Source organism: Styela clava, chromosome 4 (genome assembly GCF_964204865.1).
Source record: "Styela clava chromosome 4, kaStyClav1.hap1.2, whole genome shotgun sequence".
Taxonomy (NCBI): domain Eukaryota; kingdom Metazoa; phylum Chordata; class Ascidiacea; order Stolidobranchia; family Styelidae; genus Styela; species Styela clava.
The window spans coordinates 8,966,937-8,984,215 of record NC_135253.1 but is presented as its reverse complement, the minus strand read 5'-3'; the positions used below and the strand labels follow the sequence as shown (position 1 = coordinate 8,984,215).

Sequence of the window (17,279 nt, the reverse complement as noted above, 5' to 3'; positions counted from 1 at the left end):
GTCACTTTTGGCAATATGGTGTCACATTTTCACACATTCACAAGGGACAGCTCCTATACGATATCCCAATACGTTACCTCTAAGCTGTGTTCGTTTTATCTAACCTACCTATTACGCACATCAGTTATATGTAATGTTTTTGCTGTTTTAATATCGAAGGTTCTCCAAGAAAGAAACAACAACCTAGCTAGACAAATTCAAGATTTGGAAGGAAAATGTACTTCGCTTCAACTTACCATTGATAGACTCAGTAATGCATTAGCTAAAACAGAGGAAGGAGAAAGTCAACTGAAAGACAGGGTATGTGTTTTGTAATGTGTGTGTATGTGTAAATTGTATGTGCGTGCTACGAACCCGTTGTTAAATGCGATGTGAAAATAATATTTAGGTTATGTGTGAAACGTCCGAACATGTGTCTGTGTGTGTGTTTGTGGTTTTCATGCACTTGTCGTGTCTATGTGACTTTGCGATAAACTAAATAAGCAATGTATACACTGGATAAAGTTTTTGGGCATAAAGACCACACAGAAGGCTGTGAAAGCTCGTTTATGGTATTAATTCCAGTAATTTAGTCCGAAATTTAAAAAGTTCAATCCTCTCTCTTAATGATACCAATTATGAACATGTTTTCGTCTTTACCTAGGTCCAGTCTCTCTCGTTGTCCATGTCAGAGAGAGACAGCACTACCAGTAACTTACAAGAAAAAATATCTCAACTGCAAAAACTGCTTACCGTCAGCGAACACGATCGCCGAGTACTCCAGGTATGTTTAATCTTAATTTATTATCTTACTAATGGGTAAAGTGGCCAACCCTAACTATCTTTAGACAAACCCAATGGTGCCAAGTGCGAGTAATGCTTTTATGTTGAGTCGGGCTAAGGTACCGACTGAAAGATGGTTATTTTTTATAGAAACGTAAAGGTACCTAAACCTTTTTTCGTCGCTATTTTATAGAATCATGTCATGTTGTCGCTTCTCGTCTTTAACACTGCTCCAGAAAGATATGATATATAATAATTTTAGAGCTATTGTAACTGTGACTCAATTTTTTTTTTTATATTGTCGTTTTATAGGAAAGACTGGAGGCCGCACGGCAAGCAGTTGCTGATGTGAAAAAGCAAAACAATTCACTACAAGAGAGAATCCAAGCAGTCACTCATGATAACGAAGATTCTGAAGTAAGAAGATCTGAACTTGAAAATCAATTGAAGGGTCATCAGAAAGTAAGACTTCGATTCAATATTCTCTCTCTTGAAACTTCTTTGTTTTTATTATATTCTCTCACATATTATTGTTTCCTTCATTTCTCTTACCACTTTGCAATAACATTAAACTTTTCCTTATTGCTTCCAAGCTACTCTCACAACATCAAGATACCGAGACAAACTCAAACGAGAGAATTCAGAAGTTACAAGACGAAAAAAGAGTCTTACAAGAGAGAATCACAGGCTTACAGAGAGCAATTGCCCAACTCGACGCTGAGAAACGAGAGACCGAACGCAGTGCAGTGAGACTGGAAAAAGACAGAACTGCATTGAAGAAAACCCTGGACAAGGTATTCAGTTTTTCAATAGACTCGAAATTCAATAAAAACCTATATTTGGTGTGCAATTTATTGAAGAGATTATAACTGATATGATTTCTATTCAAAATTTGTTAGTTTGTGCTATCGACTATATGTACCAATAACTATTTCTTTATTTTCACTAAGGTTGAGAGAGATCGACTCAAAACAGAAGAGGAGGCAATGAGATTATCTGAAAATAGAGGACAATTAGACCGATCTATCAGGGATTTAGAATCAGAGATAGAAGAAGCACATAAAACAATACAGGTTGGTAAATTCTGTACTTTAATATGCTCAATGCATTCAATCCCGCTCCGACATTGTCCACTCAATTTCTTACGTCGTTATTAATAAGTTACTGGCGGTTAAGGAAGCATGACTATTGGCCATTAAATAAGTCAATGGAGATTAAAGTGATAGGTTTGGGTTGTTTGCTGTATTAACACATAGAAATTTGGTGACGAGTATCGAAATAACCCATCATTTTTCAACAGGCATTGCAAGCTCAATTAGCTGATACAGAACAAGCTCATGCTGGTAGATTGATAGAAATTACAACAAGGCATCGGCAAGAATCTGAAATGGAAATCGACAGACTACGAACTGCACAAGTACAAGCCGAACGCACATTAGAAGCAAGAGAGAGAGCTCATAGACAGAGAGTAAAAGGACTCGAAGAACAGGTAAAGACAAATGAACACTTATTTATCTAATTGTGCAGTATATAGGATGTAAATAATTCTTCTGTCTGGAAAGTCGGGAGCGGCAGAAATGTGCCACAATTTTATGAGACTTTTGACATCGTCTCTCCGAAGTGAAAAGCACCACTGATTTTTTTGTTCAACATTGCCTACCCATTGTTACACATAGGCGAGGTGGTGAGAGTGGGTCTCGAACTCGAGATTTTTAACATGCAGCACCAACATAGTTAGATCCAACGCTTAACCATGGCCATACTTTAACGCATGATTACAAGTATATATAAATATCCTATTTCATCTTTAATTGTTAAATATATTCTATTTCTAAAATGACAATATTCATTGCTAAATATGGTAAATAGACAAAACTAAAGTATTCATGAACGATACTTTAGTATACTTTACATCTAATATCTTCAGAATAAATTTTCTCACGAATATCCCCAAATATCAAACAACATAAATTTGAATGCGTGTTTAAATATATGTGACAAATCTTTATATCACCTTTCAAAAATATTCCATTATCTTTACCAGGTTTCAACATTAAAAGATCAGCTTTCTCAAGAAATCAGACGTCGTCAACCATACAGTCGAAAATAAAGAATAGCATACCATACCATACAGACATAACTAGAGAACATATGTTTATTTATATACCCTGATGGGACAATAGAGTGCAGATCGTATTCGCGGCAATAAAGCATAAAACTATGATAAAATTAAACGGGAAATTCAAGAAAAAAAAAAAAAAAATTTGAAAATAAAAATTTCAGTTACTGCCTTGATACCGTCCTTTAAAATAATTTACCAAGCTGGAATGGATGTGCTGAAAAAAATTTGATTTTTCAAAAATGACAAATTACAAAGTTAAAATTTTTTTTCCCATTCACTATTTTTTAAAAAATGAATTAAATTATTATGGTATACTTTATTTAATTTTTTTGATGCCTTTAATATTTAACAAAGAGCCCTGATATTTTCAACATGGTATTTATATATTCTTGTTAAAAACGCAGTTATGGCTCTGGTATGATCACCACTCAAAAGATGTAAATTAGTACGTGGTACGTGTACAGACTTGCTCAAAAAAAAATTAATTCATTTAATTGGTCTTTTTCAATAATGCTTTGTATAATTACGATTCCATATCGTTTTTTTTTAATTTGGTTATTATAAATAATTAGACGCTATTCTCTATAAGATTATATACTGAAACTACATATAAAATTTTTGTATATTGTATTTTTTTCGATATGAATTTCTTACAAAAAGTATTTTAGCCGATCAAGCGTGATATGTACATAACAAAGTTATTGGTCGAAATTAGTCCCTATAACAAATTTTTTTTTACGCTTGGTATACGCATGATCCACCCTGGATCCAGATATATTTGCACGATAAAACTAGCATACTGCTATTTAGCACGCTTTATTTCCGTATGTAGGCACGTTATTGAGATAAAAGAAATGTAAATTTATATTATTTTCTAATTCCACCGTAATTTAGAATATTGATTGTGAAAATCAAGAAGATTTTCCGAATATTTTTATTAGTACTAACAAATACACTATTCCCATTAAACTTTTTTTCTTATACATTTATACTACCCATTTTCTTCAAATTAATTTATGTTATGAATCGGCCGAACATGGTTTGCCGTTTTTGGGAGGGATATGTATGGCCAATTGATGACTGGAAAATTCACAGAAAAATTATTTTGATTCATATCCGGTTGTTCTTTGGCCATACATACCCATACTTTAGTCATAAAATCAAGAGAATATATTTTGAAGCCTATTTCAACCCATTTCGTCATCCACACTTGTTTTATGGATTTTGATATACATATCAAGTGTGGCCGATTGATATGAAGTTGATTTGTACATAGCCAATAGAAAATTAGAAAATCAATTTTTGTTTTATGTTGTAACGAACACAACTGTGATACGACAACATCCTTTTTTATATATGATCATGCATGACCAGTTCATTTTGAGCACAATTTACGATCGTTTTGAACAGAAATTTCAAAATTTTATACCTTCTGAAAATCAGTAATTCACTGTACTATTTTTTCTCAAAATTCGTAGTTTTCGTAAGATTTAGTGGATTAATACATTTTATATTGAAGCATTGTGACGTCATGATGTCGATTTACTTTGCTGACGACAAATTGTAGATAAATATAAAAACAAAATTGTTGTTCTTCTTTCCGCTGTTGTTGTTATTATTGTTATAACTATTATAAAAAATGTTCTTGTATCGTATTTTCTACCCCCATTATTATTTTGTGTACCGTATATTTTGTAGAAATGAAATAAATCACTATTTTCGATTATTCGTTTTTATTTCTTTGATGAGAGAGATTTTGTTCAGTGATATTCGTTCTTGTAACCTCGTTGATCGCATTTTGGGTTATTAGTTAGTTCTATGGTTCAAAGTTTCATACCCGCCGCTTTTCTCATTCTTATCTTGATATGATATCGAATTAACAGTGCTTTCAAAAACTCAGGTGTCTGATTGGGAGATCGTTGATCTAAAATCCATCAAGTTGAAGCAAAAGAACAATTGCAATAAAGTCAACGAGGTAAACAAATCACAATCAATTTCCTTTAAATTAATGTAGTCATCGCGAATGGTACCTAGTTTAAGCGTTCCCCAGAGAAACGCAACGAAGGGACAGAGGATCCAGTTTAAGAATCCCTGATCTAAACTAGGTAGAAAACAAGAGAGCAATGCTCAAATATATTGACACAAAGGCCAAAACAAATCTTTTACATTAATGGTAGCCTAACCTCAAATTAACAAAAAACTCCTGTCTTCGAGTACTTTACCTTCCACAGAAACCCACTTACCCAGTCTAGGTGAGCTACCGGTATTAAATAACTTCCGACTTTCGTGTAGCACAAATTCGCAAAATCGAAACCCACGAATAGAAATAAACCAGTAACAAATAAAGCAATCGCCTTCTAGCGACAACAACAATATTTAACCACTGAAAAATTCAAAGCAATTAGTCCAGTAATTAAATCGATAATAATAACAAATCGATCCATATCTACGCTTCGGGTCCAATAACATTCTATCTTTCAATCGTTTCAATTGAAATGCTATTTGTTTGTTAAAATTGAATTCTTCAGTTGCGATTCAGTTTCTTGACGTTGTCAAGAGATTAAAGCTATTAGCGATACCGGTGTTACACATTGGGAGATGAAGTTGGTAAATTTTCACAAAAATAATTTAGTTTAAAGTAAGAATTGTGACGTCATAGGTGAAAAAAGAAAAATGTGTTGGATTCGAGAAAATAATGAAATAAAATGGTCGAATCAACATATTTTTAATTCCACATACATTTTTGGTATAAATTTTATTTATGAATCTTTCATAAAATCTTGAAATGTGAACAAAATATATCTTCTCAAGGAGTTTAGAATCATTGATTAATTGCGACGACGTAAGGTAAAGATTTTGAATCCAGTCGAAATTTTTGGAAAAATACATTTTGCTAAAAATCGTTTAATTTTTTTTCAATTGTGACGTCACAAATTTTTTGAATAGCTTCGTTTAGGTCTGAAATTGTGCTATATAAAGGGCAAAATTTGTCAGTTCCGGCTTAATAGCTAGTTTTTTTCCATTTTTTATAAATAGTAATGGCATATGCCAAAGATTCAGAAGCTGATATGACTCCTGCTACATCTGAGGAAAGCGTTGCCGTGCCCGATCCTTCGGGAAGACGGGCAAAAGGTCGCCACCCATCATACAATGTGATGGTGAAGCGCGCCATTGCCAGTCTGAAGAACAAGAATGGTGCTTCTTCCAAATCCATTGCGAGATACGTTGTCGCTCACTTCAACGTAAAGAAGAACCCATGCAAGAAGGCGGTCAACAGGTGCCTTAAACGTATGATCAGTGGGGGATTCATTTACAAAAACAAGCGAAATCTTTATAAACTGACTGGAAAGGGCAGAAAATTGAAGGGAAAGAAGCGAAGGCGTGGTCGCCGGGGAGTCAAAAAGGCGGGCCGCAGACGAAGACGCAGACGTGGCAGGAAGGGTAGAAAGGGAAAGAAAGCAAGAAAGGGAAGGAGACGAAGAAGGCGACGTGGCCGCAAAGCACGCAAGGGACGCAAAGCACGCAGACGAAGAAGAAGACGACGCACGACCAAGAAATCTAGGCGTGCGGGAAGGCGAAGGAGGCGTGGAGGAAAGCGCAGCAGGCGAGGACGCAGGCGAAGAAGACGCTAAACTCTTCTAACTTTTTTACATTGGTCTCCGACTTCATCAATTTGGCTCCATAAATGAAACAATATTAACGAATTTGGCTCCAATAAAACATTCCGACAACATATATATATGTGCTTGCTATAGATAAAGGGGTATTGGGTAGGAAAGGAGTAGGGAGGGGATAAAAGGTTTGATAGGGTTCAAGGATTATGCAGTCGCAGATAGGACACTTAGTCACAGAAGAGCTTAGCGAGAAACATAGTGATAGTAGGTTTCATTGGATTTATAGTTCAGGGTATTAAGGTGTACCATAGCAACAGAGGAGGTTAGCGAGAAACATATAAGACACGTCAGACTTATCCCCCCTCCCCGAGAAAATTGATGCTCTCATATTCACGAGCTTAGGGCATTGGGCCATCTTGACATTAGAAAATAGTAGCGTTATTTCGTGAGTCTGACGTAAACGAAGGTTATTTATCATACTAAATATCAATATAAAAATCAGCGTGTTTGCCGTCGTCAGATTTTGGTACTCCCGAAGTATGTGAACCACGATGGCACACACCGGAACGTAGTATGTGTACCAGGTTAGGGTTAGGACATAATTTCAGGTACAAATATTACGGGAGTCACTTGACTAGTCCCCGAACTTGTAATAGAACTAAAATGAGGAAAATTGGAATAAAATTATGGCCTAACCCTAACCTAGTACACATACTACTATCCGGTGTTCGCCATCTTGGTTCACATACTTCGGGAGTACCAAAATCTGACGACGGCAAACAAAAAGTACATGGATATCAAATAGATGTTTTGAACTTATCACTAAATCAACTCATTTATCGCAGAATGGCGGATAAGATTTGATGACTTTCTTTGTGACGCATTCAGTTTGAAAATTTTGTTGAAGTAAATTCCAGTAGCATATCAAAACACGTCAAAGTAGAAAGAACAACTCTTTCATTATATTAATTTAGCGGTAAATTCTGACAAACACTGAGTTACAAATAGGCAATTTTATTTTTCAACTAGTTATACTTCCCACGAACCAAACATATAGCTTTACTTTTAAATAGTTCGTAGTTTAATTTTGCCGTAAATTCGAGGTATCGACATTTATTCAGCATGAACACACATTTTATAGGTTGAAGCCTGCCCACGATATCATTAAACCATATACTTTATACACGTTTCGATATAGCTAAAATCTCACCCCAACATATAAGTCAGTAAGGAAATGAAAATAAGAGAAAAATACTAAATATATTATATGGAGACGAAAGTCAATTGACTAACCGTTGCACGGAAATCCGCTATTTGATTATTCAAAAGTAATATTCATGGAAATAGTAAAATTCGAGCTTTATAGGACACAGGAGATATTTAAAAAAAGAGTAAAAGTACTTAAGTAAATATACCAATAATTTGAGAACGAATGGTCCGTTAATTTCGAAGTAATGCAATTTTTTACAACGACAAATATCACCTCACAACAACACTTAGGCATATTTAGAAAAACGATCGCTATATATTTACATTTGGTGTCCAATACACAAAGTGAAATACACTAGAAGTGGAAGAACAGACTCGTATTGTAGAAATATCCACCGTTACCAGGGAGAAGCAGTAACTTGGCGTCCCAAGCAGTGGTGTGATTCGAATTTTTTGTCAGCTGGTTCCATCACAAAAGTCATATTTTTCAGCCGGTTCTGTTACAAAAAGTCATTTTTTTTTTCATAAAATTCCGTGAGACGGTTCTATAGAACCGGTGCGAACCGGCTGAATCCCACCACTGGTCCCAAGTGTCCGCTATTAGGAAATTCACGTCAAATAGTCGAGTGCTGATTAGAAATTAGAAAGATCGGTTGATCAATTAGACTGCTAGGAGCAATCGGGTTATTTCTTAGACCTGTGCGCATGCACTCTTTTGTAGTCTAGTCTAGGTCAGTGATTCCCAAAGTGAGCAATATCGCCCCCCGGTGGGATAGGGGGCGATTGCTAGAAACCTGTTTTTGTTTGGCGCATCTTGCACTTGATTACTGTACTCTGCGTGCTTTCGTCTGTTTGAATCACGTAGGCGATTATCACACGCGAAAGGATTGCTGGACTCGTCTTCGCAGTAAGATACGGTCGTTTCCGTATCCCAGTGGTCGGCAAAATAAGGCGGCCGAAGTAAAATAATCAGGCCCGGGGCGCTCCACCGAATGGACCGTTCCCCGACCTTTGACCCCGGGAAATTTTTCCTATATATACTTTACCATTTTAAAATTTTCGATGCGTATTTTAAGAGTGGTTTTGCGAGTTGTTGCCCGTAAAACGGGGTATTTGTTTCAAACTATCATTCTAATTCATACCATTCAACAATCTGTTTTTTAAAAGTACCAGTAAAGAATTTTAGCCTAGTCTATCAAAGATATTTCTACACCAAATTTTTGCCTACTTTAAATAAACTGAAACTTCTGGGGAGACAAAGTGATCATTGACTTCCGATAAATTTCCAAAAAACAACTAAAAACTAACGAATATAATTCATAAACTCCAAAATGAGGTAATTTTCACGACCACGCCTGAAAATCTGTCTGAGTGAGAAATGTGTCTGAGCGGATGCAAAAGGGGGCATTGTTACGTTTATTTTTGCATCTTGCTGAATGGCCAATGTCACGAAGTAAACAAGGAAGTCTATATGCCCGGGAAAACATCCAAACGGCGGTTTTAGCGATGAATTAATTTTATTTACAATCTACGCTCGAAAGGTAAATTACATTTTTTTATGTAACAGAATTTATCGTGAGGCACGTTTAGACAAAATTTTATCATATCCTCAAAATTATATTAAACAGCTTCTCGTTTAACGAGCCTACAATTCAATTATAATTAGACAATAGGAAACACGCAGAAAAGTTGATGCTGAGTGCAGGGGTTCAAATAGCGCAGTAAATATCAGAATATATTGCAATGCAATAAGGAAATAAAAATTCATTTTCTATTCGAGGGATTCATCACTGCTTAATTTTTGTAAGAGTGTATCTTCTTAAAGAAAATCTTTATCAAAATTTGACAAACCATGCGATAACATACATTTCGATGTTTGGAAGAACACATGTGTGCGAACAATTATTTTCGAAAATGAACATTACAATGGCGTCAGATTAAACCAGTCGAGCAGTACTATCCCAGAGGTGTAAGCACTATGGTGTCCGAAGATCCCCCTCGAATGCAAGGGCATACACTGATGGCCATGCTATAAAAAATTTCGGATTGGGCCTGACCCATGATCGTCACGCACCCGGGTTGATATAAACTGCATAAACTAGCAGCTCCATATGTGGGTCCAACGTAAAATTAAACAGTCAGGTGCCAAGAGTCGATTCTTCCGTCATTCAATAAAAAAATCACCACTTGCTCAACCCATAGCCAAGCTTAGAGTGGGCGACTAATTAAGTTAGTATCCGGTAGAGGCCTGAACTGTTTTTTTTGTATAGATTTGATTTGTTGCGACTTTGGAAGTATCAAGCTATAAGTAACACCTGGCCGAGCGTACAGGCTGTACCATCAACATAGTTGAAAATGTGACTCCGAAACACACGGGACATTCGTCTAGCGCTTTAGCGAACAAACTTTGCATTTGACAAAATCCTACAGAAGGGCGGAGTTCCATAGGCGTTGGACGAGACAAATCCTGCCACTATCAGCTTTCCAGCTAACCCCGGATGAAGAAATCGGAGCTGCCGACAAGGTGCGTATACTCACCAAGTTATCATTCGCAAAAACATAAGCTGCTGGGAATAAAACAAGGCACAGGCACATTACAGAATTCTCTGAAGCGTCCTTGAGGACAAGACCGGCGTTCAACAAGGAACCAACCCTGCCATTAACCCCATTTGACAAGACCGAAGATGTTGATGCAAAATAACCTGGCATCCTCCAGACAGCGATTTAGCAGGAGGAATTGGACAAACAAAAAACCTTTTCACTTTTAAAGATTTAATATCATTCTAAATCATTTATAAACTGAAGAGACTCCTGCCCATCATATTAAACAAGTTTACAAATATAATCCCCGTAAATGTGGATCACTCAAAACCATCAGACTCCGACTGCGCTATTGCAAAACACAAAACAGACATCAAAACTTCCGGCGAACTGACTTTAGAGAAGTCCGTGTTTTGTACAGAAAACTCTTAGATATCCTATGACAAAAAATGATTACACCTCGCGTATAAAGTAAAATTTTTGTATATTTTTCATGTTCATCTTTTTTTCTCTTCTGATAACTATACGAGAATCGAAAAAAACAAGACAAAATGATATTGTTTCACAAATATAATTGTATCAGATTGCGGTATAGAAATTGTCAGATTTGCTGTTATTTCTAAGTAATTGAAATCATCATTTCGCGCACAGAACGATGCATAAGAGGTGAGCCACTATCAAGAATCAAAAATGATAAAGATTGCCAATACTATGTTCGTGGCAATCACAGAGAAATACCAGTAAACGTTACAATTTGTTACAAGTATAACGATAAATCACAAATAAACTAGTTGGTGTCAGAATAAGAAGTTGATTTCGCGATGGAAGTTGAATTTTGATAAAACAGCGGAGTGGGAAAAGGAAAAGTTTTTAATAAACGATGTAATTTAATATCATATAATTTTCTGCAGAAATAAACTAAAGATTTATCTGTATCGATAGGAACGTCCAAGTGCGATTTTCTACTCTGAAGTGAAGTAGATTTTGCAGGAACAAGATTTCGTCCATCGACGATGCATGCTTGGTCCGATTTCTCTGACAAAGCTTGAAACCTGAAAATATAGTAGAAGAAATGACTCAAAATATCCGTAAAATACATTGTTTTTCGAATAACTACAATATCACATAATCCGATCATGTTATGTCATTCAACGAAGGCGTTGTTACCTGGCTGCAACCAGAGGAGACATACAGCCCATACAGTTTTGTTCAAAGAATATATCTTACTCCGTTTCAAGACCATCATCGAAATTACTGTTTTTATGCAAAATCGGCCTTTTAGCAGTGGAAACCTTAATTCCATAATCTTTAACTGAAATATATCCAAACTTTAACTATTGCCGGTAAATACAGGGACTATGTTTCAACGATCAATTTCAAATCTTAAGGTCAAATTTTCAGTACGAGACGGTAAGGGTTACTGGGAGGCCATTACTTTTTTTTTCAATTTTCTTCCGAGTCCTCATATTAATTTCACCCCAGATTTTATCGTTTTGTATGATTCACGGGCACGGTTTCAAATGAGATTCGATACAATTCTTGACAATCGGTTCTTTTATTTTGACGTTTGGATGGAATTTTGCCGGCCTTGATGCGACCATATTATTCAGTTGACCTTGGGAGTCCTTTTATTTGAGCATTGCTTTTTTGTTATTCTATAGCAGTGATTCCCAAAGTGGGCGATATCGCCCCCCAGTGGGCGAAAACGATACAGAGGGGGGCGAAAAAGTCTAAGGGGGCGATAGGGGGGAGATTTTGCGAAACCAGTTTTATGTTCGGCGCACTTAATTCTGTACTCTGTGTGCATTGGCAGGCTTGAATCATGTGGGCGATATTCACACGCGAATGGATTTCTGGTCTCGTCTTCGCAGTAAGGTAAGGTAGTTTGCGTATCCCAGTGGTCGGCAAAATACGGCCGGAGTAAAATAATCTGGCCCTGGACGATTCACTGAATGGACCTTTCCCCGACCTTTGACTGCGGAAAATTCTTCCCATACTTTACCATTTTAAAAGTTTCGGGGCTTATTTTAAGAGTGGTTTCGCGAGTTGTTGCCTTTAAAATGGGGTATTTGTTTCAAACTATCATTCTAATACACACCATTCAACAATCTGTTTTTTAAAAGTACCGATAAAGAATTTTAGCCTAGTCTATCACAGCTATTTCTACACTAATTTTTGATTGCTGTATTTAAACTGAAACTCATGGAAAGGCAAAGTAATCATTGACTTATTTGATTTATATTTAAATTTCCGAAAAACAACTAAAAACTAACGAATATAATTCAAAAATGCGAAAATGAGGTAGTGTTTACGACCACGCCTGAAAATCTGTCTGAGTGAGAGTGTCTGAGCGCCTGAGCGGATGCGAAAGGGGGCATTGTTCCCTTTTTTTGCATCTTGCTGATTGGCCAATGTCACGAAGTAAACAAGGAAGTCTATGCCCGGGGAAATATCCAAACGGCGGTTTTGACGATGAAAATTTTTTATTTATAATCTACGCTCGAGGAGTAAATTACATTTTTTTACGTAACAGAATATATCGTGAGACACGTTTAGACTAAATTATACTATATCCTAACAATCTAGTGAACAGCCACTCGTTTAACGGGCCTACAATGTAATTATAATTAGACAAATGAAAACACGCAGAAAAGTTGATGCTGAGTGCAGGGGTTCAATAGCGCAGTAAATATTCGAATATATTGCGAAGCAATAAGAAAATAAAATTCATATTCTAATCGAGAGATTCATCACTGCTTAATTTTTGTAAGAATGTATCTTCTTAGAGAGAAAATATTTATCAAAATTTCACAAATCATGCGAAAATATTCACTTCGATGTTTGGAAGTACATATTTGTGCAAATCATTATTTTCGAAAATGAACATTACAAAAAACAAGCAAAGAAGTGGGTTTGGTGGTGCCCATTTAGAAAATGTTTCAATCTTGGCGTCGTAAAGCTATCCAGCGTGATGCAGTAACGAGACAGTGTCACATTAAATATCATTGTAATATTTTTTCAATAAGACGACTGAGTTGAGTTCACGAATTGTCACAGTTTTTGCGTGCTGTTCCGTTTTTAACTTCCAAAAAATATATGCGACCCGCAAAAGACTAGCAACCCTGAATTTTGTCCTGCGAGCGACATAAAACTTGCCGACCCCTGGGCCGTAGCCGATAGTCAGTCACGGCTTCTTCCACATCCGAGTCAATGAATCAAAAACAAATGGCTGGTTAATTGTGGAATGGTGATCGGACTGGAGGCCGTGATAGGATGAGGAATCAGGGATGAATTTTTCCGAAATATTTTGGTGCAGGTCATCAGGCTGTACGAATGAATGAGATGTACGAAAATAATTATTATAAGTTTGGGAAAATTAACTTTGTTTTTATTATTTTAATGTGAAATGGGGTGAATTTAGAAAGTGAAATGCTATAAGGCAAGAGTACACGGCGGTTTTTGAGGTGGTAGAACCCTGGATTCTTTCATTTTCAATCTATTATATGGTGAAAAAGGGGTTTTCCGCCGTGCTACTATTGCTATTAAAACAACGAAATCACCTTTCCATCAGTAAACGGGGTAATTTTAGATATAATAAATAACTCGCTGAAGAACACCAAGCTCATCTATTTCATTAAAAAACACCATAAACTATTATTTGTCTTCTTATTTGGTCTGTAATATATTCGTTTCTGACTGTATATTTTTTTGTAGTGCAGGGGGGCGATGAAGTTGCATAAACTACTTTAGGGGGGCGATGGTCAAAAAAGTTTGGGAACCACTGTTCTATAGCATTGATTTTTAGCGCCACGTCAAACAGAATTATAAGGGTTCTCCACGTTGGCGTGCGTTTTTTTATAAATTGCCCAACGTCAGCGTAAGACGTGTACGATTGCCAAATGTACGTCGTTCGCAAATGGAAAGTATCTTCATTTTCTGCTTCAATGCCACTTAATTTATAAAAATATAAGTACCTTTTGCGTAACTACGTGAGCCGCGTGTCACCACGAAGGCAGACGACTACGCCCTCGATTTCACAGATGTATGACGATGGTCAGATACTATATATAGCTTGCAATTATGTTGGAAACGCGTAATATTAGATTTTTGAATTCTGCGTGAATCATTCTTAAAGGCGTGGTTAATTCAGGCGCACCAAAAATAATACACTTTAAAGGTAAACCACATATTACGGTTGGGTCGGGCTTGTGTGTGTTTAAAACAACATTATCATATGGGTATGTGAACAAACAATTCGTCGCAATGTCATTTACTACAGATAACAAAGAGTAGATTAGAATCAAAGCTTACTAAAAGTTTTTTTGACGCTTTCGTAGTGTGTGCACCAAGATAGCCTAACCTGGTACACATACTACATTCCGGTGTCCGCCATCTTGGTCACATACTACGGAAGTACCGTTTTTTTTAGTTCGCATCTTTCGCAATAACACATTTGTTATTTTATCGTAACACAAGTTATTTTATCGTAAACGAATTTTCTCGTTTTGGGGGAGAGAAATTTCACATTTTATTTGCGTGTAGTATTACTAATATCGTTCAGTTATTAGTACTATCGTAATACACACTCTAAGAAATGTTCGGTAAATTTTACCGTCATTTTAGGGGTAGAAAATTAAAAAATGAGGTCGGTAAAATGATTCACCGACAAATGTCGGTAATAATCACCGACATGGGAGGCGTGGCATTAGTCAATGTTGCGCGCGCACACTGGTTAAGGAGAGCAGCCAATCAGACGCTATATTTCAAACGCGTAATTGATCACGCGCGTTTTTTTTGTTGCTTTACTCCTTAATTTGTCCGTTTGATTTGACGAATTCCAGACTTTTGGATTTTGATATTTGGTCGGCCGACAGTCATATCTTGGTCGCTTTTGTAATTACTGCAGTATTGCGTTGGCAGTATTTCTGTAAGCCATCTTGGATTCAATAATGCCAGTGTAGGTGTTGTGTTGTTTAGTGCTGGGTATTAATGTATTGTTCAGTGGGATTATGGCAGTATGGGGCAGTCGGGAAGTAGAGTAAGATCTATCGTTTCAATTACTGAATTAATATATATATATGATAATATGAATACATACTGGCTATAACAGTACAGCAGTATACGGTACTGGTATAAGGTTGATTGGACTAGCTTACATCAGTACATCCGCAAATCCATGTTACGCCTGTCGATACTTAACACAGCCAGAGCTTGATTCGTATTTCCAAATCTGAATTTTTTTGTCAGTAGACTGGCAAATGTTAAAATGCCGAAACGGCAATACAATATCTGAATATGCCCATTTTACAGCTCTAGACTATGAAATGTTAGCATCTAATTACTGAATCAAGATAAACCGTCAAAGTTATCAACAGCTTTATGATGATCGCAAACTCAGACTACTGGCAGGCTGGACTACAGGAAACACATGAACAGGCAGACAGGGGAGGGGGTGACGTTGCTCTACACCCAGAAACCGTGACTTGAAGAATGTGGCATTAAAAGAAACAGGTATCAATTAATTATATAGGCCTACTCATATAATTATATACTGATTCAGTGATTGAAAATCATCTACAGACAGACAGATTTGCATTTGATTTTGATATTTTAAGTTATTGATTCTAGGACTAATTCAGAACAGTTTCATTTGAAAAAGAGCAATTTTAGGCAATTCACATTTAACTGTCATAAAAACACTAGATTTTCTTTTAACTTATTACACTATAAATAGAAAATTAATCAAAACAACATTTATCCACCTTATTCTGCATATTTACCAAAACCAATTCTATAAATTTTGTTTAATTTCTCTTCTGAATAAGACCGAATTTTATATAACATATAATGATGAGGGGGGAAATAAATACAATCCTTTTCAACAGTGTTTTCTTTTTAGAAACTGAAGAATCTGATTATGCAGGCATGAACAAATTGTTTGCCCCAACTCTGAACTATGAAAATGTCAATGTCTAAGGCTTCATAATATTTGAGATTCTTACTAACATGTTATTTCAAGGAAGAAGAATTTGAGGTTAGTTATAATGTTAATTTTAAATTGTTAAAAGAGAAACTTTGTCATCTGCTCTGAAAATAAAGTATTAGGAGTGTAATTTTTATTATTTAGGGACTTCTGAATAATTTATTCCATTTCAATACTATTTCAGGTAGCCTACCTCTTCCATCTCATCTACAAAGTTTGGTATTACTGGAAAAGTCTGTATCGATTGATTGCCCACAGATTTTTGTCCATGAACTCCCAAGAGGAAAAGAAAATATGAAAATTTATAGAAAGGTGGGATATTGTAATGAATGCTAGTATATGCAATTGAATAATTTCAGATATTTCCAACTTGCAAAAGAATTAGATTGATTGATTGAATACTACAAAATGTTAAATCTTATTCGAAAATTAGGTAATATTTTTAAATTTTGGAGTTGTTTGGGTAAAACTCTTTGTACATTCCATTTCAGATAACTTGAAGTTATGGAGAAGAAAATACCATGAGTTCCTCAAAGCAAATGGATAATGCAATACAATCAGCATGGGCAACACTAACCCGGAAAGACTCCCCCTCTGCCATAGACTATTCTCTCTTAGAGGCTGTCTATAGAGACTTGTTTAAAGTGACTATGTGAACGGATACCCTGCGAGCATAAACTTATTCAACGAGAAGTTTCTGTTTACCTCGCATTTCTAACTTTTCACTATACAATTTCTCATTTTTCCAAGTTTTCAATCATTCATTTCACGTTCACTTTTATTTTTTGAATAAACCTTGTTTCATAGAATAGTCTGTGATTTTTACTGATCATGTCCTGTAAAATGTAATGCCAGGAGATTTACGGTACTTTTTACCGGGTTCTGAATGTAAATTCACCGAATTTGTAATGTAAATTCACAGGCTAGCGTCGGTAAATATTACTACGCATTGCCGGTGAAAATTACTAGAAAATAATTGTAAGGATTACTAGGAAAATCCTGTAAAATTCACAGGTGTTCAACAGCGATTTTACCGAAAATTCTTGTG

At 36.0% G+C, this 17,279-nt stretch overlaps 3 protein-coding genes and 1 long non-coding RNA gene across 7 annotated transcripts in view; 3 read left to right on the top strand and 1 right to left on the bottom strand.

Moving 5' to 3' along the window:
• Nucleotides 1–4,610, top strand: part of LOC120326499 (uncharacterized) — a 39,874-nt gene extending 35,264 nt beyond the window's left edge. For all 4 annotated transcript variants that reach the window (XM_039392808.2, XM_078111667.1, XM_039392809.2 and 1 more), the window contains 7 exons: nt 160–300; nt 644–763; nt 1,075–1,224; nt 1,356–1,556; nt 1,713–1,835; nt 2,063–2,251; nt 2,807–4,610. In XM_039392808.2, the coding sequence (XP_039248742.2) occupies nt 160–300; nt 644–763; nt 1,075–1,224; nt 1,356–1,556; nt 1,713–1,835; nt 2,063–2,251; nt 2,807–2,872 (990 nt within the window). In that variant the 3' untranslated portion in view covers nt 2,873–4,610. The remainder of the gene's footprint in view (nt 1–159; nt 301–643; nt 764–1,074; nt 1,225–1,355; nt 1,557–1,712; nt 1,836–2,062; nt 2,252–2,806) is intronic.
• A 1,268-nt stretch (nt 4,611–5,878) lies between these two features.
• LOC120327108 (uncharacterized) lies at nt 5,879–6,619 on the top strand. The gene has a single exon (XM_039393505.2). It carries the CDS (start codon nt 5,923–5,925, stop codon nt 6,514–6,516), a length of 594 nt encoding a protein of 197 aa, XP_039249439.2. The 5' UTR covers nt 5,879–5,922; the 3' UTR covers nt 6,517–6,619.
• Nucleotides 6,620–10,715: 4,096 nt separating this feature from the next.
• LOC120325988 (uncharacterized) overlaps nt 10,716–17,279 on the bottom strand; it is a 28,421-nt gene continuing 21,857 nt past the window's right edge. Inside the window, exon 6 of the mRNA XM_039392179.2 lies at nt 10,716–11,300. Within this exon, the coding sequence (XP_039248113.2) occupies nt 11,036–11,300 (265 nt within the window). The 3' untranslated portion in view covers nt 10,716–11,035. The remainder of the gene's footprint in view (nt 11,301–17,279) is intronic.
• On the top strand, nt 15,619–16,894 carry LOC120334560 (uncharacterized). The gene is made up of 4 exons (XR_013475075.1): nt 15,619–15,759; nt 16,148–16,282; nt 16,416–16,543; nt 16,723–16,894. It is a non-coding gene; the product is annotated as an uncharacterized LOC120334560 (long non-coding RNA).

What these genes read in the sequence shown, in the direction of transcription:
- LOC120327108 (XM_039393505.2), top strand. Translation starts at nt 5,923, where the DNA reads ATGGCATATGCCAAAGATTCAGAAGCTGATATGACTCCTGCTACATCT.